Source organism: Thermobia domestica, chromosome 12, assembly GCF_964235325.1.
Source record: "Thermobia domestica chromosome 12, izTheDome1.hap1.1, whole genome shotgun sequence".
Taxonomy (NCBI): Eukaryota; Metazoa; Arthropoda; class Insecta; order Zygentoma; family Lepismatidae; genus Thermobia; species Thermobia domestica.
Genome location: NC_137465.1, coordinates 102,538,745 through 102,561,000, shown reverse-complemented (window position 1 = coordinate 102,561,000; position 22,256 = coordinate 102,538,745). Strand labels below are relative to the sequence as shown.

Sequence of the window (22,256 nt, the reverse complement as noted above, 5' to 3'; positions counted from 1 at the left end):
CTGTTATCTATCGTCTTGTGTTCTACGTATTTTTATCTTGTGGCGACGTGAGGTTTCCAGTGAAATCTTGCACAACGTCTTTACTAGTACTTTTTAAGGAGGTATGCCACCATGCACAGTGATCATTACCTTATCCGCTATCTTTTATCTGCGTGTATGTGTATTGACCTGCCACGTGGTATTATTTCCAGGTAGTGAGTCGTCTTTCACACACACTTGTCAACTCAATTTACGTCATAAAATGTCCGGGAATCTCTAATGTCCTTTGGGGAATCCCTTGCGCCGCCATTGCACAAATCTGAAGACTGCAAATTTTGATAGAGCAGGTTAGGATCCTTTGATAATATGCCGCATCACGTCTGCGCTCAGTAGTTTGTGCAATATTTAACTCTAAAGTTTGTTTTCCCACGCTTTCGGCAGCTTATAACACGTAAGCGAAGCGATTTTCGCCCTATGTTCATTAGAACTTATTTGTTTGTTTTGTTCTCAGGAGTCATCCCTTCTGTTTTTGTATCGTGGTGGACATAAGTCTTTGACCAGGTAATGGCGACTACTTTGAAACAAATACTGAGTATGAGAATTAAATCTGTCATATCTGTAGTTTCGTGTGGAGAACAAACAAACTTGTAAACCAAAGGTTTAAGAAAAACTCATGTTGTTAATATAAACTTTGCCGAAGATTATTAACTTACATCATCATAAAAGAAACACGAAACACTTTTTGAAACGAAGAAAAATAACATACAACTTTGCAAGCGGAGGCAAAGAAACCTAACGTAACCAGACTACATACAAATCATTTACCGCGTAGTGATCGTGGTTCAGTGGTCAAGGCGCGTGGCCAGTAATCTGGAGGTTCTTGGATCGAATCCACGTCGGGCATTTTTTTTTTTTTTTTTTACTTTAGGAATTTTGATGGCGATTGCTCGGCGATGACACACGCACCACTCACTATGACCCACTGCGACCCACCACACACCGACCCACTCTGCTCACTGCATTGCAGACAGCATCTTCTGAACAGCATGTTTCTTTTAACATTCAACCCTAGCCATAAAAACTAAAAACACGTTTCTGATTGGTTGCAGTTTGTGAATGTCCAAACCAGGCCCGCAACCAAGGGGGTAGGGGGCCTGGCCCCCCTAAACTTGTCGTGGCACCTCCAGACCTCAACACAGAAAATACAATTTAGATATGTGTAAGATAATTTTTAATCACTTGTCCCCCCTAACATATTCATGGCCCCTCTAAATCTCTGTGGCTGGTTGCGGGCCTGGTCCAAACCTTCTGGTGTATGTAGTGTGTATTATAGTTTTAATAGAAGAAAATTGAAGAAGCAGTTGAGGTTAAATTTACATCATGGCAGTCAAGGTGGAACAAAACGAGCCCTGCGGGGCTTCCAATCCGTTCCTACTACTACTAGTGCTTCTTTTTCTTGTTATATAGTGAAATCGTATAGCGAAACTGCACACATAACGTAAGTAAATAACGTTTTTGGGTATTATTTTTTTTATAAAAATAAAAAAAAAATCCTTGGCCCGCTCCAAAAGCAATTATATAATTACTAGCACATTACGCAAGTACGCACGGACACGAAGACCTCCAGTAACAGTTATTTGATTTCTGCTGTATTTATATATGCTACGTGGCGAGAAACTGATAACTGCAACTAAGCAGATCCACGTATTTACCTACTATGAGTAGGGTCGAGCGTGATTTAAAAATATGTTTCTGAACACTGGTGAATTTGTCTACTTTTTACTTTCAAGGCCTCCATTTCCCTTTTTCATTTGTTTCTGTTTACTTACCTGAGATGAGTATCTCTTCGAGATGTATGACTTTTTAGAGAAGCTAAGTACAAGAAAAAGTACATTTTTGAATCACTGTAATATATAAATTATTATATAAAAATGAAGTAACTGTGTGTGCCTAATAATTACGGCCAAATTGCAGTCAAATGAAATGACTTTTGGTATATAGGTAGGCCTTAATTCAAACTTGGATGTTATCATATTGCTTTTATTATAACAATATCCTAAGGTATAGTGGGGATCCGAATTTTTGCGAAAAAAATTGAGTATCTTACAAGCCGTTCAACTTACGGAGCTCAAATTCAGTATATTATCTCTTTATTGAAAATGAACAGAATGTCTTCTACCATTTTTTTAAACTTCTCCTTTATAAGTAGGAGCGGCACTTTCTATATATGGTAAATTGATAGTGGGTTAGTTTGTAAAAATAATTGAAAACGATCGATATTAGCTTAGACACAAACAGTACAGTGCTTTGGATCATATACCATCAGGGGCGGATCCAGGACGTACTTCTGCGGGGGCGGTGGGTTGTAATACTGCTACTTAGAGCTACTTTTAAGAGCTCCGAACTCTGGGTTTTATTTATACATAAAATAAAAAAGTTTCCTCTTCTGAGGGGCGATCGCCCCCTGGATCCACCCCTGCTTACCATGCGCTTTCTACTATAATAATTGCTGAAGCTTGTTTATTATATGGAGCGCTTAGGGCACAGGGCAATTAACCCATAAAGTTGTGAGAAAAATAGACATAAAATTTGTAATGTAAGCTTCTGTTCGTTGGTCTACTTACCTTGATATGGGACTTTAAAAATTTCATCCGTTTTTCCACTGAAAAGTATCGATAATTCAACAAGGAAATAATTAGATCATGATAATTTAATTGACATTCATCGTAATTTTACCCATGACAAACGCTTTACCATTTTATATCGTAAAGGTCAGATCCATCGTTATTGTAACAGATCGGTGCTTGAGCGGTCGACGGTAGAAATTTAAACTCCGATTAGTTAGAATTTCACAACCTGGTTGTATTACAAGTGTAAAGACTTTAGTCGGTAAAGAGGCCGTAGATCATGTGTCAGAGTTGATGATGATGTTTTGGTGGGTCAGTGGTTCATGGTGGATGGTGGGTCGGAGTGGGTCAGTGGGTGATGGGTCAGAGCGGCTCACGGTGGGTGGTGGGTCGTGGGTCATGGTGGGTGCTGCTTCAAGTTTTCATTGACTCACGCTATCTCTGGGTTAACTGGTTTGGGTTCGGTTTAAACTTGAAACAGAATGTGTCCGTTTATTTCAGAAAACGAAACGTAATTTGGTTCAGTTTTCTTTGAAAACAAACACTATATTGCCACTTTCCAGACTATCCGTATATATTTTAGAAAAGTTCCAAACGATATGTAATGGTTTCGTTTTAGGTTAAGGTATTATGAGACTGCTGTTTCACTTTTGAATGAAATTACGATTCCCCATTTTTATATATATATATTTTTTGTGAAAACACGTTAATGATGAGCAATAGAAAATACAATTGTTTTTCGCTTCGGATTGATTTGGGTTAACAGCTTGAAAATGAAATCTTTACGTTTATTGTCCAACGATTATGCCTGTTAGGTTGAGGAAGACTATGATTAAAGCAAGTGGAGTATGATCGAAGAATTGGTGGAATGAGAAAGTAGGAGTGTCCCGAGAAAATCCAGGAGCACGATGTTGTCCGTCTCAAGCTTACTTGCCTTGGGAACGAACCACGTACCCCACTCATCAGATAGTTTAGTCGGCGGGGTATCAGTTTTGATTCCCGGTGGGAGAGCATTTGAAATATTAAATGTCCGATGTATTTGTGTTCGTGTCCCTGTCGTTCAGTGTTACTGGTAATAGCTATACAACGAGAATAACCGAATATAATAGAGATAAGTTACGGAGATACTTTCGGTCTTTTTTTAAATTGTAACTTGAATTCTCTGGACTATAGTATTTTATCATGGCCGAAATCAGTGTTTCATCGTCAATAAAATATTGGAATCATAAACGTTTGCAATTTGCTACATAGACGAGTGTTTCTTGACTCTTATTTAAAAGAGCAGTCTTAGGGTAGTGGCTTGCGCATTCGTTTCGTAAGTTAGGGGTCCGCGGTTCGATTCCCTACGAGGATATTCAGGAAAAAACTATAATTTAGAATGTTGATATTTCTGGTATATAATAAGATGAAAAATAGTCAATTTCTCTCGTTCTTACAAGTTAGAGTTGAAACGACTTCCTTCACAGGGAAAAAAACTAACAACATGACGTCACAGTCTACAATCTCGATTCCTACTGTCTGAAAACTTCGCGTGTTTCGCAAACAATTCATGCATACAAACGGGTCATCCTTCAGGCCTAGTATGAGTCATAAATTTGTCTGAAACGTCATTGTGGATTTCTTACTAAGTTCTTCCATTCTTACTAGAAATAATAATATTTTCGTTCGCCATTTTCAACACGTTCCATATATTCGTTCAACCAAAATTGGTAAAAAGGAACTATTCTTTTTTATATTTGTTTGTATATTTTGTTCAAATATCAATGTAACGCATACATAATCCAATGCCTTTTACCCAAAGAAAGGATGTTAGTTACTATATATCGCGATGAAGACAAATCCTACTTAGTTTCTGTTAAGGCATCCGAAGGTTCGATTTTCATATTGTCCAGTAGCTGACACCTTCTTTTTCCCCTTCTTTTCCTTCCAAAGTATCTCTTATAAGACAATTCATCCTTATAGAGGGTCCAAAAAAATTCTTTTAATTTTTCTTAACTTCAGTATGCTTATTTGCATTGGAATAGGACGTAATATTGAGGTCTCAAACATTCAATAATAATAATAATAATAATATAATAGAAGACAAATTCCATATAAGAACACATTGTATTAAAATCTGTAAAATCGCCCCTAGCCTTAGACAAAAGTTACAAAATTGTCGGGATTGAAGAGAAGTGTCTGGACCATCAGGACATACCCTCAGCATACGTCCCTACAATGTTAAACGGATAGTTTCCAGGCAAATTTCATGTAGAAAGTAGGGATAGTGAACTCACAAGAGCCGTAAGAAAACTTGTTTTTAAGTAATGGTTATGCCGGCTAAGCTACAGAAGGCGTTGATAATGAGAATGAAAGAAATATTGGAATAAAGAAAGTAGGAGGAAGCGGTACTTGGAGAAAACCTACACACACAGTGTTTGTTCAGCACAATGCCCACTAGGTGGGAGCTGGGTGAAACAGGGTGATCCAAATTAACAACGCTTCAGTAATAATAATAATAATAATAATAATAATAATGGTATTAAAAGTTTTAAAGTTGCCCTAAAATTTGGCAAAGCTTACTTAAACGTAGGTATTTATACCTTCAAGAGACACCTCTACAACTACTCAAATTTAAACGAAAGCTTTCTACTAAAGTTTCATGTAGAAGATATTCTGCTGTACGTTTTAAGGAAAATAACTGTAATAAATATCTTTGAACAGTAAGGCATATAATAAACTAACTTGTAGAATATGCAGATGTAATTATGAAAGCTTTGCTATAGAAATATATACACAGACCATAATTCACTGAGCTCTGAAATACAAAGTAACAAATAAGATTCAGTCTACAGAGCAATTCTTACTTAAAGATGGCATACACTATTTCGAGAATCGAGATAAGACGAGAAATGTTTACGATACTTTTTGTCTCGTCTCGATTCTCATTTCCAAAGCGAGACGATAATTTGAGTTAGCCTTGTCCCGTTTCGAATGTAAGATATTAAGTCTCATCCCGATTTTGTTTGGTTTGTTTTAGAATCGAGATGAGAAATTCCTTATGGGCAACATTAATCAAAACCGAAATATTTTTTTGACTAATATCACATATCTGCTTGTAATGGTATGACCTGAGCGATGATAAGTTTCTAATTTTTAATCTTCTACAAGATTATTATTATTATTATTATTCCTGAAAATTTGATAGTTCAAGTATTGAAACATCCGAGTATTCAAATATTTGAATATAATAAGTGTGTGTCATCGCCGATCAATCGCTATCAAAATTCCTAAAGTAAAGTATTAAAAAAAAAATGCCCGACGTGGATTTGATCCAGGAACCTCCAGATTACTGGCCACGCGCCTTGACCACTGAACCACGATCAGTACGCGGTAAATGATTCGTATGTAGTCTGGTTACGTTAGGTTTCTTTGCCTCCGTTTGCAAAGTTGTATGTTATTTTTCTTCGTTTCAAAAAGTGTTTCGTATTTCTTTTATGATGATATAAGTTAATAATCTTCGGCAAAGTTTATATTAATAACAGGAGTTGTTCTTAAACCTTTAGTTCATAAGTTTGTTTCTTCTCCACACGAAACTACAGATATGACAGACTTAATTCTCATGCTCTGCATTTGTTTCAAACCAGTCGCCATACTGTATATATATTGCTGCACTTGTTACATCACAGTATTCTCACAGTTTCTTGTGCGTGACATGATTTATTTATTTTTATAGAGAGAAAAAAGAGAACAATGAAAAAACTGAGAAGCATTCAGATAGGCGTCATGCTGGTATTAAGCCACTTAGTCATTAAGGTTTATCTTGTTTCATCCTGGCAACTACTATCTGACCCTGCAATTCAACATGCCACCCATATAGACGTTTCCCAGCGGCCTGTCTGTGCTTTTTAAATTTTTCTTTTCTCCCTGATCATTCTCCTTTATAGATGATGAAGCGTTTTAGTGGAAAACTTATAATTAAAGCCCGGAATTAATGATGAAATAAAAGCCCGAAAATGGCTGGCAAAATTGCAAAATAAACACCCAAAAATGGCAGGTAAAATGGCAAAATAAAACAAACAAGCAATCACGAACTTTAGGGGAAAATAGATACTAACATATGTAAAAGCTATAATGGGCTATAATTCGTTTACTATTCGAATAAAATGTTTCATTTTGCACTTTGTACTTACCACTTAAAATTCTGGAAACTTGCGTAACTCGTGAAGGGACGACATCTAACAATTCATTCGCCATTCTTCAGTAGTAACAATGAAACAATAATTATCACATTTTATTCACACGCGGTTACAGTAGCACAAACATTCAAAGCACAAGAAATACTAAAATGAAGTCATTTTACACTACACTGGCAGTTCATTTTCACTTACGAAAGGTTTTTCATATTTTTGTTCTGAAATTATTAACATCTTTTTAAGATTTTCAAAGGAAAGACTTTGTCTCCTGTCAGAAAAAATTCGCGTTAGATGTGAAAATGATCTTCCCACATCTACAGATGTCACTGGAGCATACTTGAAACATGTAATTGGGAAGGATCCATGTCACTGTCAACAGTTGTATTAGCATCACCTTCCATAACACTAGCGAGGTCCTTCAATTTTCCCAAATCTGGATTAGCACTTACAACACAGTCACACTTACCCGAATGTACCCGCCCTTGTTACCAGGTACAACACTCAGATCGTTGAGAGTATCATTGAAGATTTTCAGAGAACTAGCGAGAGTCTGTTCTTGTTTTTCAAGCTTGGCAATAGCATCTGGTAACTTTGCAAAATGTGTTGCAATGAAGGCTAAGTCCTTTTTCAAGGAATTCTTCTTAAGCAAACTTTGAGCAACCTTAATTGAAGACGCATCATTCTCATCAAAAGTATCAATGATTCTTTTGATGGGTTCAAAGTTGTTAGCATAATAGAGAACAGCTGTAATCCATGTACCCCATCTCATTAAAACAGGCTGTGGTGGAAGCGGAAGTTCAGGGGCTAATTCGCGAAACGCACTTGTTTGCGAGGGAGCTTTCAGAAATACATTTTTCACATTTGGTACAAGAAGGTCAACGTCAGGAAAATGAGAACGAACTTCCTCTGCAATTCTGTGTAGCGCGTGTGCCAGACAGGTGACATGCAGCATACGTGGGAATAGAACCTTTAGGGCTTTTGCTGCACTTTTCATGTATGTTCATGTATGCAGCTCCGTCTGTGACAAAAAGAAGAACCTTATCGTATTTTACACATTCTGGCCACAGAACACTCAGCGATTTTGTAAAAACCTATGCAATTGGCGTGCCTTTTACTTTTTCCAGAACTTCTGATGTAATCAAAAATGCTTGTGTGCCTTCTTCCCCTCCCAAAGTTCCAATTACAACGTTGGCAATGGAACGTCCTAGAATATGGCAAGTTTCATCAATTGAAATCCACATATTTTTGTCATTAACACTTTTACTGATATCATCAATAGTTCTTCTGTACGCGCTATCAACGTAAGTCTTTCCCAAAGATAATTCACTTAGAACTTTTTGTTTTGTGTATTTCTCGAGAAAGTTTCTAAAAGAAACATTTTCTAACTTCCATAAAGAAATGTCCGCGTTTATTAGATCACACAGATCATTCGCAAAACTGTTAGTACGCGAAGCGGGATTCGTGACTGTTCCAAGGAGATTTTGAACCTTTTCACCAGCTGATTTGCGTGTCCTTGCAGAATTGTGTTTTCAGTGCTTATATGGTGTGTTACAAAATAACGCTTTTCAGCGGAAACCACAGTTTCACATAACTTAAAAAACAGTACAGAACCGTCTGATGAAAACACAGTACGTCCGAACTTACAAATTTTTCCAACCTGTTGCCTAGAAAGACCAACTTTCGGCATCTTGAAGTACTGAAACACACATAAATACCAGGCACGCCTAAGATTCACAATAACTGTCCACCTGGCTACTTCTTGAAAGTAAGCATCTTCTTTTGTCATTCCAAGAACCGAACACTGCTTCAAAATTCCAAGAACTGAATACGCACTAACATCCCCGCCCCTCCCCTTGTCACATTCCAACAAGAATAGACCAATTATTATCAGATAACGAGATCGCTTGGCCAGATAAGAGCGACTCAGATCTATGGTATGCTGTCATTCATGAGTAAATAAAAAATAGTGGAAGAAAAAACATGTGACAATTGCAACACATTGATTCTAAATTGTGAAATTGCACTTTTCCTGAAAATATCATGAAAATTGCAATAATGGCACTTATGGCATTTTGCCATTAATGTCGGATTTTATTTATAATAATACATCGATCATTGAATTATAAAACACCCCTCCGAATATTGTTCCATTTTCATGCAAACAATAATTTTTTCGTCGAATTATCGTACTGCTGTCAACGTTGTCAAGACATAGATAAAAAAAAATGGAGTTAAATGGGCAGGGGATGGATGTGAATTAATTACATAGATAATAATGTAAACGCTATACCCCTGTTGCTATCGTTATAGATGGAGTTTCGTAATGAGACGTGACTAAATGACCTATCACCGCTGGTGCATGACTTAACTGGAATGAGGGCCGCGGTGGCTCAGTGGTAGAGCGTTCACCTCTGGTGCCTGGGGTCCCGGGTTCGATCCCAGCCCCCGCCAAGTGAACTTTGTGGTGGACAAACACCGTATGCGCGGGTTTTCTCGGGGTTCTCCCGTTTCCTCCCACTTTCTTCATTCCACCATTTCATTCATTAATCATCATCACCGTCTCCTTTAGCCTAACCGGCATAACCGTGGGACGTAAAACTCAAAGATTTCATTTCATCATTTAACTGGAATGAATCACACCATTTTCCAGCTGGTTGTGTAGAAACAGCTAATCAATATCAGTCGATGCATAGATGTGCCAAAAATGCAAAAAGGGCGATTGTGTTTGGGTGTGCTCATTGGTATACATCACATGAATTTCTCGATTTATTCATGTATTAAGGTGGACAATCCAACGTTTCTACGTGCCCAACGGTTAATAATAACTTTCCAGATGATAGTACATCAAATCATTACACATATCGTGTGCGAGAACAGTGCGAACTTCGAATGACCCTAGAACTTCCATATCTCAGCTTCGTTGAACATTGGCTGAACGTTATGGAGCATGACATATCCAGTCTCTGGAGATGCTTTCTACTTCGAGCTTAGCATTAAATGTTGCATTATATGCAGTTTGGAAACGACTTCCTACGTCTCAAATTCCTGCTACAACGAGTCGAGAGTAAGCGAGAGGAAGACCTACACGTTGTTAGGTAGATTTTCATAATTCAGTGATCGGTCGATATTGTATCAGATAATTACCAAAATAATGGAAACACCCTTTTATTACAACACACAATCTTTGTTAGTCACACTGAACATTCGTATGCTTCGACTGCCTTGTGTTAATGTGTGCTGAGTTGTAGTAAATACATCGCAAAACGATAAGCACGAATCTACGAATTCTTGTATGCCATAAGCCAGACGTTGCTGTTGAAACGCGTGGCTTCTCAGATTTTCAAATGTCAGCTTGTGTAGTCAGTTAGTTGGAGCAAGTGTATTATTGTCACTATGTTAGATGTATTAAAAACATACAAAACTCTCAACAAGAGACATCATCAGAGAAGGGAAATAGGGTATAGAAACCAAACTTAGATGGGAGAAATCGCCAAACGTTGAAGATAGATTGATTGATTTGTATTTACGTTCTTTGTCAGCAGCGAGATGAAATTGACCTATAGTACAAAGTGGGAATCGAACAGCTGTAGAACGTTCGATGCTCCCACCGGATCTCGTGCACCAAAGGCTCACGTGCTGTAGCCAATACATTCGTAACAAATAATGAGCCATAGAGAGGATTTTCACAATTAACTGTATAGTTAATACTGCACAACTTACTGCTAAACTAAAGTGAAGATTAGAACGACTGATCACCGGTGTCAAGGCGATGGGAGGGAGTACTATGGTCCGATTACTTATCTTTCTCCTCATTTCTAACAACCTAGGTTAATGTATGGCGGATGTCCAAAGAGGCGTATGCCCCGGTCTACCTACCATTAGACATGGTATTTGCTCTGTACGTGTAGGTCGTAGTTTCATTGTCTTTTGTTTGTCGTATTATTAGTCTCCAAGAGGGCGAATTACTGTTAGTGATAATGATAGATGACCAGTGCATCGTGTGATACAGATTGTTCCCTAATAACGATACAATCTTACAAGAAGATAATACAATAATACAACAAACCACACCTATTCGGACATGGTTTAGCAATCATCACGAAGTTTTATACCTCTTTTAGCCCGCTCAGTGCCCCGACTGGAACATTAGTGAAGATCTACAATTAATTTTAGAGCAACGAGTTCGGTGTAGATTTCCTTTTCTATTATTGCTGATGTAGCTGAATGGTGTACTCCATGAGGAATGTTCCCCTATTTCTTTAGAAACTATTTACGAGTCACATACCGTCAGTTCCGCGTCGAATATAAACTGTATTACAGGCTAAGCTAAGGTAAGTTGCATTGTGTAAAGGTGTTTCTATTATTTTAATAACTATCTGTGTATTTGCAAATTTTTTTAATGAATATTGCCTGAGTATGCATGAAGTGTTTTAGTGAAGTTTCTTCTAGAAAATTGTTAGATCGGTTCACTATAGTAGAGAATGTTTTGTTTGTTTTTTGTATTCGTTATGGTGATTCAAATGAGGGAGAATGATTAATTACTTATCGTTTAAGAATATTATTCATCATATCGTAGTTACATAGAAAGTTGCTTTCATCTCCTTGGAAAGTTTTGTTATTTAGATCTTAATATGTTGTGTATTTGTAGTTGATAGCAGTGCCGGCTTGTTGATGACTGGTCTTTATGATGGTCCTGTACGGATCACAGATTGTGCTAAGGATAGTGGAAGTACTACAAGATGTAATAGGGAGGCTCTGAAGCGGCGACATCGTAGTGGTAGTGCTGTTCAAGCAGATTTTTCATTTTGTGGGAGGCAAGCGCCAAAATTATTGCATTCACGCTCTACTCAAGAAAGGGGAATCCAACATTTAGCGTGCCAGAATAATTCAAAGGTATCTCCTGAAAGATGCGGGGATCATTTCAAGCTTCTAAGGTAAAGTATGATTATGATAGGCCATATTTTGATATATAAAAAGTTATTTTACGAAAAAATAATAATAATAATAATCATTAAGTTAATATTTATTTTATTTTGTAAGAAAGTTTACTTCGAGAAGTCAAACTAGAATTACTACATTTTTTTTTTTTTTTTTAATTCTTTAAGGGGGCAAAAACAGAATCCTTAATTTATAGATTCGTAGTTGGTACCCATTATTTTAAATTCGTGTACTTACTTAAAATAGATATGTACGAAATTAAAACTTACATTTCAAAATTCTTTCAACTCAGTGCTAATACTTACATTAGTTACTTGTATAATCTTCTATATTAGTTCAGGGGGCGCGTGGCTCAGTAGTAGAGCGTTCACCTCCGGTGCTTGGGGTCCCTGGTTCGATCCCAGCTCGCGCCATGTGGACTTTGTGGTGGACACACACCGTGCTCGTGGGTTTTCTCAGGGTTCTCCCATTTCCTCTCACTTTCTTCATTCCACCATTTCACTCATCTCTCATCATCACCGTCTCTTGTAGCCTAACCGGCATAAAACTTAAAGATATCATTTCATTGCTATATTAGTTCATTTTTCATATCGTTACTTTGCCAAGTTTTAAAAGCGTTATCCATATCCAGTGGCGCATAATCCAGTTTATCCATAATCCTTTTCTCATTTTTCTGTTTGTGGTGTTGTAGAAGGTATTACTCTGTCTCTCTTCCTTTGTTGGCAGTAACTTTTGATAAGAGAGTAACAAATACGATGCAATAGAGACCTGTTGTCATCGAGGACATCGAATATATCGACAGTGATCTTTGGTTTGATCCTTAATTTTCTAAAAAGTAAATTCATATGGCGTCCGGATACACAGATGGATAGACTATTTAGTAGTTCCACGGTGTCTTGATTCATTCTGGAAACATACCAATCAAATAGTCTCAGCTATCAATTCCGAAGGGCCTGTGGATGGCTTCATCTGTTGTTGTATGAAGAAATTGTCTAAATAAACGGATATATTTTTCAAGCATCTCTAGCTTAGATCCAGCAATAGAAGTTCTGGCATTAAAGAATTGAGATCTGACTACACGAAACTTCTTCATTATAACAACTTTGGGGTTAATAAATTCTTCCTCAATTAGGATTTGTGTCAGACCAGCAGATAGTTGTAACTTTTCATATATCTGTTATGTTGTTACGTGCCTGAATTGTGTTCCATCTATCCATAACACAAACTGCCCAGAGTTTGAATCTGCGTCATGGTGGATTAAAAGTCATTTTGTTTTAATCAATCTCGTGTAGTGCGTGAAGCAAATATAGATAATGTGGTTTGAGTTTCTTATCTTTATATATTTTATATATTTTTACTGAATATGTGTAATTCTATAAATGCTTTTCGTGTCGACTTTCGGTACTTCTCAGAAATGGCTGGGCGACCAACTGTATCTTTTCTTCAGTTTGAATGATCTTGTCTAGACCTTCATTTCGTCCTTTTTTCTTTGGTAGACTGACTAAATGCGTCATCCGTAGTTATGTAAATTATTTATAGACAAAATTAATTTGATAAATACCTCTTTGCATTTAAAATATTCAAGTGTGTGTATGTAATTAGGTAGTTGTCTATAGTTAGTCAACAGATTATTGATAAATTACATTTGTTTATAGATTGTTGGTTAATTATATTATTTGTGTTAAGTTAGTGCTGAAGATCGTTAATATTATCTGGAATTCTTTGGTAACCTAACGACCAGAGGCATTTATGTATGTAAAAGTTCAAAAAAAATAAATAAAATAAAATAAAAATGTAGAAGAATTGAGAAACGTGGTGGCAGCTATCCTTGCATGGTGATTCTTATCTGTTGTTTTTTGTAGTGTAAGAAATAATAATAATAATATTATTATTATTATTATTATTATTATTATTATTATTATTATTATTATTATTATTATTATTATTATTATTATTATTATTATTATTATTATAGTGAGTATATTTTTATAGTAAACTTGAAAATGAAAAAAATATATGCGTATCGTGGTTAGGGGATGGAATCTGGTACCAGTAACCATTGTTTCACTCAGTCCTTCCCCAGGCCATCAACAATAAGCATACGTTCACACACCATATATCTGTTTTATTTGGACACCCCAGTGATTATATATTAATGACAGCCCTGACGCTTAATAGGAATATGTATGATGAGAAATAGAGAACTCTTCTGACTTTTGTACATACTACATTCTCTCTCTTTTAAATATAGATACAATGGAATGTAAAAAGTAAAGATGTGCGTCTGGGTGTCATGGTAGTTAACCGCATGGTAAGCCAGAATTTCCGGTTTGATGTCCGATCCAGTTGCACAATTTCACACTTAAAACTTAATTGTTTCTATACTTATAGATGAATGCTATAAACAATATTGATTGATTCCAGTGTTCAGTATACGTATACATTTTGAACTCGCTTAACGTTGTTCTTGTAAGTAAAAGATTGTAGCTAATATAACAAGTTAAATCAGTTTAACCAATTATTTTGATAAAGATAAATGGGAATAGATAAGGTCACCTTCATTACTTAGTTTTTTGGTTAAAATATAAATCTAGAACTACCTTATAAATTGAGTAGTACTTTCCCTGGCAGTATAGAGAATAACTTTATCAAAAGCTTTTATAACTGATTCGCTCATACCTTTACATTGGACGCCAAAAGATTAAAACCAATTCAGTAACAACATATTCAAGAATTCTGTCCTACAGGTTGGCAGAATTCAACTGATTTTGATAGATTTTGGATCAATGTAGATAGGGGAAAATAAGAAGTTTCCATCGCCAATTGTTCGTCGGATATGTAAATGGTTATCAATATAGTGTGCGTTTATTGGAAATAAAAACTACAGGTTTTGGTATTACTTTGTGGTAAAGTAAATAGAAAACAGCTTGCAGTTTGTTTTCAGTATGACTTGCATGTCTGCATTGATTTGTTGCGATAATTGAGTGAAAGAAAATGGAAAAGGAGCATGCTTGACAGTGTCATCCAAGTCATCCATTTAAATATTATTTCGTTTGTTAAATCTTCCTAATTGGGAGATCATTGTGGAGTGTTTGAGTGTTTTGTTTGTGAATGGCCATGTAAGCATGTCTGGGATATATATATATATATAGATAGATGATTATCAAAATAATGGAAACAGCTGTAGTTTGTAGTGTGTAAAACGAGAGGTAGTAACACTGAGGATGCGTGTGCTGCGCCTGACCATTATTAGTGGTGTAATACGTGATCGTCTGTACTGCGTTAGGCGGCGTAGAATGCAGGAGTGTGTTGAAGCTGCCAGATCGTGGCGATGCAAAATAGCAGACCTCTAGTTTGAGAAAGGCCGAATTGTGAGCTTCCCGATAATTAGCCCAAATATGTCTAAGGTGGCCGATATGTTAAGTGTGTCGGTGTATTCGTTGAATTTTAACTTTTTTTTGAAAGCATGGAGTCTATATGAGACATAGACCTGCAATTTAAACTGGAATTCAAACCACAGTAATGCGTTAAAATTTTTAATTTTCTCTTACTAGGAATCAAACCTAGGACCATCTGCACCAAAGACATATGCGCTATCTACTAGATCAACGGGATAGTTTTAGGTATATCACGAGGATCAGTATCCGAGGTGTTGACGGCATAAAGAACTCGTGGCAAAACAATGTCGACAAAGAGTAATGTAAACAGAAGGGAAGTAGCAGGGATCACCTGGCATTGAAGAGAATTGTTGCCAAGGGCCGTAGAGCGATTGCAGTTAAAGTGACCGCGAAACTCAATCAACACTTGCAGCAACACATTGTAATAATCTTATTCCGATGCGACTTACATACTTGAATATCTGCAACCAGATTACAAATTTCAAACTTGAGCACTATCACCAACGGTTTAGCGCGAAGAAAATCGTGCCTATAGCACGGAAGGTGGACTGCCGATGACTGGAAATGCAGAAATGCAAGTATCGTCCGATGATCCTTTTTCACCATATTTCCAGCAACAGATCGTGTTTATTTATGGTGAACGCCCAAAGAAGCTTATGCTCCGAACTGTCTCCTCCGTACCGTAAAATATGAAATTGGCTCTGTGAGGTTATGAGTCGCAAGTTCCTATTTACCGTGAGTTTGATCACTTTCGCAGGATGTATTACTCCTATAAGTGACCATGTACATCGTTATATAGTTCTATATAACTATATATAGAATAGGATAGTTCTGTAAGTGACCATCGTATGGTTCAAATGTTGTGTTCTACGACATTGTCCAATTTTCCAAGATGAAAATGCGCCAGTACAGACTGTTGGAGGTGTTGAGGCGTGGTTTTATGAATATCCAGATGAACTACATCTCCACTGACTTGCCTAGTGTTCAGACTTCAACATTATAAAAAACTTATGGTCAATTGTGGTGCTGAGACTTTGTAGCAGAATCGCCTTCATCTTCACTGATTGAACTGAATGTTGTACTTGCATGAGAAATAGTACAGTATTCCCCTGGAAACCATTCTTGATTTATATACCTCTATTCCATGAGGAATCAGATTTCTTCTGCGGTCTAACTGTATTTCCACGCCACAGTAAGCAGGTAGATTTAATTTTCTTTAGGTTGTCCTCATTATTTTGATAATGTATATATATCGGTAAATGTTCGAATATTTTTTTTCAATGAAAAGTACGCTTCATAGTATCTGTATCGTATACAATTCCAAAATAATAAATAAATAAATAAATAAGTTAAATAGATTAAAGAGAAAAAAAAATAAGTTATGCGTAGAAAAACATAAGGAAAACTTTTTTTTCTCGAAAGATAATACTTTCTCCGTAGAAGATTGAATATGCAAGAAAAAGATTTACGCAAAGGTGTTTTAGAGAAACCAGATTTAACAGGAAATATGCCGTTTATGTAAAGTTTGCAATCTTCACGAACTTTTTATTTTATATAATACCATTTTGCGATTTTATTATGTGAAAATGCACCTATAATATGTTTTCCTTTTATTTTCAGGTCTGAGAGTTTTGCCAACGATGCTCAAATATTCGAAAAGCTAAATCAATTAAGTCGTGAAATGGGTAATAGAAAAGAAGATCATACATCAAGTGCGACATCTGATGACGGTGTAGTGATAGATAGAGACTCATTGCTGCTGGAATCGGACGAAGTTATCAGGTCCAATCGTGATTCTCAAACGTCATTGAGCGAGAGAAAAAGTCCAAGTGCGCAAGAAGTTTGTTGTGATAATTGGTGTGATACCAGTAGCCTTCGTAAGGATAGTTGTAGAGAGGAGGTAAATACTGAGCAAAGTAAATATAACATGCAGAGAGCAGAAAGTCAGGATTCTGAAAGCTTAGAGCAAAAGGTTAGTGATTATCTACATAATGACTATGACAAATCCGAACATAATTCAAGTAGAGGAAGTCGCGTAAGTAGTATCGATGAACTAGAAGTTGGAGCTACCACACCAAAGAAAATTGCTGAGAAAACTGGTAAATTTTTGTCAGTCTTTGGTGCAAAAGTAAATAAGCTAAGCAACGACATGTGGGAAAAAGCTGAAGCTAGAATCGGTCGACGTAATTCAGAAGATAGTGTACATCGACGTAACTCAGAAGATAGTGTACGTAGATTAAGCAGAGTAAACAGTGATATTAAAAAAACTGACTGCCAAAAGGATTATCTGTCGCCATCCACACCCTTGAATACTTCTAAGAGTCCAGCTCCACGTTCACCCAGTATTCCTATTCGTAGATCCCCCCATAGTCCTGCCAGAACTCCAGTTACAGAAAATGATCCTTTGGGAGTGTTCGGCAACAGTACTTGTCCTAGTGAAAACAATAGTCGAGAAGGGAGTGAAGAGTGTGATTCAGCAACATCAGAAAGTTCGAGTGCACTTCTTCGTCAGAAGAACTCATTTGACCTTGAATCCCTAACAGAATCAGCTGCTGGTGGTCCTGTCTTATTCGCCTCTCATAGTTCTCATAGACGCTCAAAAACAGAGGAAGTAGGACGACAGTTCACAGAGACGTCCAAAGATTCAGAACATTCTCATTCTCGTGTGTCGCGTAGTGCAACGTACCATCATAATCTTTCAAAAGGTGCCTCCCACGTTGAAGATGTATTCGGGGACAATGCACTTGATGCAGAAAGGAAGAAAGTAATTCAGCGATCATCCACAATGCCAATGGACTCCTCACTCTCACATGATAGTAGCGTTCCTTCAGCATCGCCCAGCGTTGCATCAAGTTTCAGTAGTTTAAGTTCAAGCTTCAAGTTGCCATTCAGGTATTGTAAACAAAAAATAACATGCATGAAAATTAAACGTGTCACCAATTTTATTTGAAATAAATGAAAAGTATTAGTGAATTCCAGTTCAGTTTTAAGTTCATCTTTTTATTTATTTACTTTTATTTTTAATGCTTGCTATTATATTTGATTTATGCAATTAAATTTTATTTTACGTATATTTTGTTCACGTCTGAATTGCATGTAAGCTACTTTGTAGTAAATGCTTATGTATGTGGTAGTCTTGTTTGTATTTGCATTTAATGTCAGTTGAAGATGAGTCCCATACCTGTATGATTACTATTAGCTTTCCGTGCAGGGAACAGTTTTTAGCATGGTGATTTTGTTTTTTTGCATGCATCATCAGCATGTGGTAGATTTGTCGCTGGAAATGCGTTAACTAATGGAAAACAAAGTGATCGTACTGAATATGAAGAATTTCTTCATCTTCAAGGAAAAGTTTAGTTCTAGGGCATCACGAAATATCACAAATGATACAAAATGAATATTACTCATATATACGTGTGTGTCCTGTGTAAGTTCATCATTAGACATTATTATGTATCAAACTTCCAATACTTAAGATTGAGTTTTATATATATGCTTTACCCAGACATGGCTCTTTCTTCATAGCTACGTATGTGTTTTGTAATTTTTGTTTTCTCTCTCCGTCCTTCTTCCCCTTCCTACCTGATGAAGGATTTAGCGAAAGTCTGTGTAATGTAATTTTTTTTTTTAAAGTGTATTTGATTAAGTTCTCACTATTTTCTGGTAAATATTTTAGTAGTAAACATCGTAAAGTGAAAGTTATAATACTATTTTTTTTATTTCCCAGTGTATCAACAAACACGAAACATAAATTGAACTTAACTAAAATATCGATTATACTATTTTATTAGAATGTTTATTTCTTTATTCTGTAGACAATGACTTATCTTCAAAGAAATTACGTTAAAGAAATACACTGATCAGAATGTGTTTACTAACATCCAATGGGAACAGAGTATAATCGAAGTTGGCACACAAGGTGATGGTAGTGGTCTCAACGCAGCATCTATGTTGTACAGGGTGTTCAAGAACAGTACTCACTTTAATATTATGTGCAATCACCCTGAGCTGCCACACAACCAACTGTGTGGGCAGATAGTCGGTCGTACAAGTGCTAAATGTCTGCTTGCCATATAGTACCCCACGCTCAGTGTACGTCTTCGTATGTTAGGGAGATGACCATTACCGGAGTTTGGCAGTAGGACAAGCGTTATACATCATGCCCCATGCATACTTAATAAGGTTTACTGGAAGCTCGCAGGCCAGGTTAGAAGGGTACCGAGTACAGCAAGTTGGAGGTGCAAGGACGCGTGTTATGGTGCTAGAAGGTGGGATATCGCTGGGTCTGGGGAAGGTTGAGAGGCAGGACTGACGATGTGACAAGTGTACTACGTATTATACTTCCTCGAATTACAACCTGAGGCGAGAGGAGCTTACCCTCTCCATCAATACGAAAATGCCACGTGTAAATCCTGTGCTGCGGGTGTGAACACTATTTTGCTGCTCACTTGTACGTCTACGGACATACACACGACTGTTATTGTGTCAGAGGTAGAAACAATTATCTTTCGCTGAATACCACTGTCCTCCATTTGTTTGCCTCGGCATTTTCTCCCAGTACCACCGAAAACGTTCTGTGCGATGAGCAGATGTTGGGGGTTAATCGTGAGAGAAACGTAGAAATGTAAACCTCTCCCAGCAATCGATTGTTTAGTATTGGTGCGCTCATATGCTGGGCGACGCTGCTCTAATTGCAGTTAGTACAATTACTCTGTGCATTGTCCTAACCAACCTAAGTCTTGTTTCGCCAGAATACAGGACTTTTCTTCCGCACCTTTTCGCGCAAACGCTGAAGGACATTTTTATAATATTCCTGATTGTGTGGTCTCTAGTAGCAAATTCATTATGCACGATGTCTGTAAAGAGTATATATATATATATATATATATATATATATATATATATATATATATATATATATATATATAATATGCGTGTGTGTGTGTGTAGTCTTCGCATTCGATCACTTTCTTCGGTCGTGGTGAACTTGGACCCTTCTACTACGATGGGTATACCTTTGTTTCTGGAGCATACCCATAAAATCATGATTCGTCGCCTGTAATTACCTTCTTAACAAATAGCGTTTAGTTTCGGCCCGATTAAGCAGTTCTTGGGACACTTCAAATCAGTGTTGTTTCTCCTGGTCTGAACAATTTCGAAATAAATTTCGCAGACACTCGACGCATCAAATCTCAAGTTAGAATTGACTGAACAGCATATAAACTTAAATTGAGTTCGTTAGTCATCTTCGTAATTGTAAATCGACAACCAGAGCACAATAAATCGCGAACTTTCACAATGTTTTCATTAATTTTAGAAGTGGAAGGTCAGTCTAAACCGGGGTTATATTTGATAGATTCGCGGCCATGTTTGAATTAGTTATATCAGAAGTATTTGACCGACTCAGACACTTATCTCTGAAGGCTTTTTGTACTATATATTTATTTAAAGAGTCGATACATTTCCAAAACTGACCACATATTCGTTGTTCTGTTTTTCATCCATTTTACGAATTAACTTTAACCCACCAAGCACCGAACACAGGTCTTTACCCATCAGACTGCCACACTCTACTGAACAAAGATACCGCGGTGATTTTTGCAGCACGTTTCAGGGTCAGCTTCTCCTTTCACATCGAGCAAACCTAACCCCTCCTATCGAGCAGTGACAGCTTCTGTCCTAAAACTTTTCAGTCACTGTGTATCAGGGTGGATTGATTTAAATCAGTCTGATTTAAATTCGAGATTTAAATCACTTGATTTTTTAATAAAAATCGATGATTTAAATCAAATTCCGAAATAAATTAATTTAAAGTAAAAATAAGTAAAATCCAGCCTCTTTTGTGTTATTTCAATTATAGAAGATAATCATAATACAATAAGATGCAAATGTATGTACAGCACAGTATGAAAACGAGTGTTTCCTGCAGAGGATGATTAGGGAAAATCCCGTTTTGAACTGGTAACGGAGGAATTCTGCTTTCTTATCTTCGTAACATAAGGTTTTTAAATCGTTAACTATTTCAACGAGAAAATCACCATGGACATTTAAGACAAAAATTCTTTTGTGTGCGCGTCTGTTTGTTTGGTCCCAGATAATAGGGGCGTATTTATAAAGGGGTCAGGTTCCTGCTCCGAAACTTAAATCTTTATATATATATATATATATATATATATATAAAACTTTAGGCGAAATTTGCGTATTTTATATGTATTCCGTGCCGCAAACTTTTTTTTTTTTTTTTAATGAATAGAAAATACATTTTCAACATTTCTGTTCCATTTTAAAGAAGTTTCTGTAGGGATAGCAAAGGCGGAAGCAAGAGGTGCATTAACAAATTAGGTTATTTTTGAGCGTCCCATACAAAGATTGTATTTTTTTCAGTCTTCTAAAGTAATACGTTGAATTGTAATAAAACAATGATTATTTTTCATTGTTACTCTAGTACGAATGTTTATGAAAGTCTCGGAAGTCAGACATAATAAACTTATAGGCTATAACAGATTGACGAGGGAATGATATTTATTTATTTATTTATTTATTTATTTAACAATCACCAGATGCAGCTCAGAGGCTATTTTATACTGGATATCTAACAACAACATGGAAAGGATTTGGGAAAGTATCGGCCAGGGCCTGTTTTAGAAGGTACCATCCCGGCATTTGCCTGGTAGGCCTGAAGGAAACACTGGAAAACCCCATTCACGATGGTCGGCAGCGGGAATCGAACCCATGACCTCCCGAATGCGAAGCCAACGTTGTACCATTTGAACCACTTAATATACGTAATGAACAAAGAGAAGAACATGTTATTTTTGAGAAGGCTACGGCGTTGAAACTTAAATTTGTTTTGTGCTTTTGTTCAGTAAATATATTATCTTCCCGATGTGTTATTTGTTTGAACTCTCACACATAGTGCAATAATTTCTGTATGTCATGTAACAGTTTTTCCTTGTTTTTGTATTTTTAATTCACAATAAAAAAGATTGCTTATAATGCATGTGAAAGTTAAAACTTAACTGCAATTTATTATATACATGGATTAATTTTTTAAGATTCATAATAAAAATGTGTTAAGAATTAAAATTATTTGAAATATGTTTTCGAAATTCGTGTTTATTTTCGAGGTTTTATATTAT

At 36.5% G+C, this 22,256-nt stretch overlaps 1 protein-coding gene across 7 annotated transcripts in view; it reads left to right on the top strand.

Moving 5' to 3' along the window:
• The window catches only part of LOC145666559 (DENN domain-containing protein Crag-like), a 252,916-nt gene that overhangs the window by 177,912 nt on the left and 52,748 nt on the right, over positions 1 to 22,256 (top strand). For 6 of the 7 annotated variants that reach the window (XM_081733899.1, XM_081733900.1, XM_081733897.1 and 3 more), the window contains 2 exons: positions 11,430 to 11,715; positions 16,738 to 18,009. In XM_081733899.1, coding sequence (XP_081590025.1) covers positions 11,430 to 11,715; positions 16,738 to 18,009 — 1,558 coding nt within the window. The remainder of the gene's footprint in view (positions 1 to 11,429; positions 11,716 to 16,737; positions 18,010 to 22,256) is intronic. The other variant, XM_081733902.1, reaches the window with a different exon arrangement.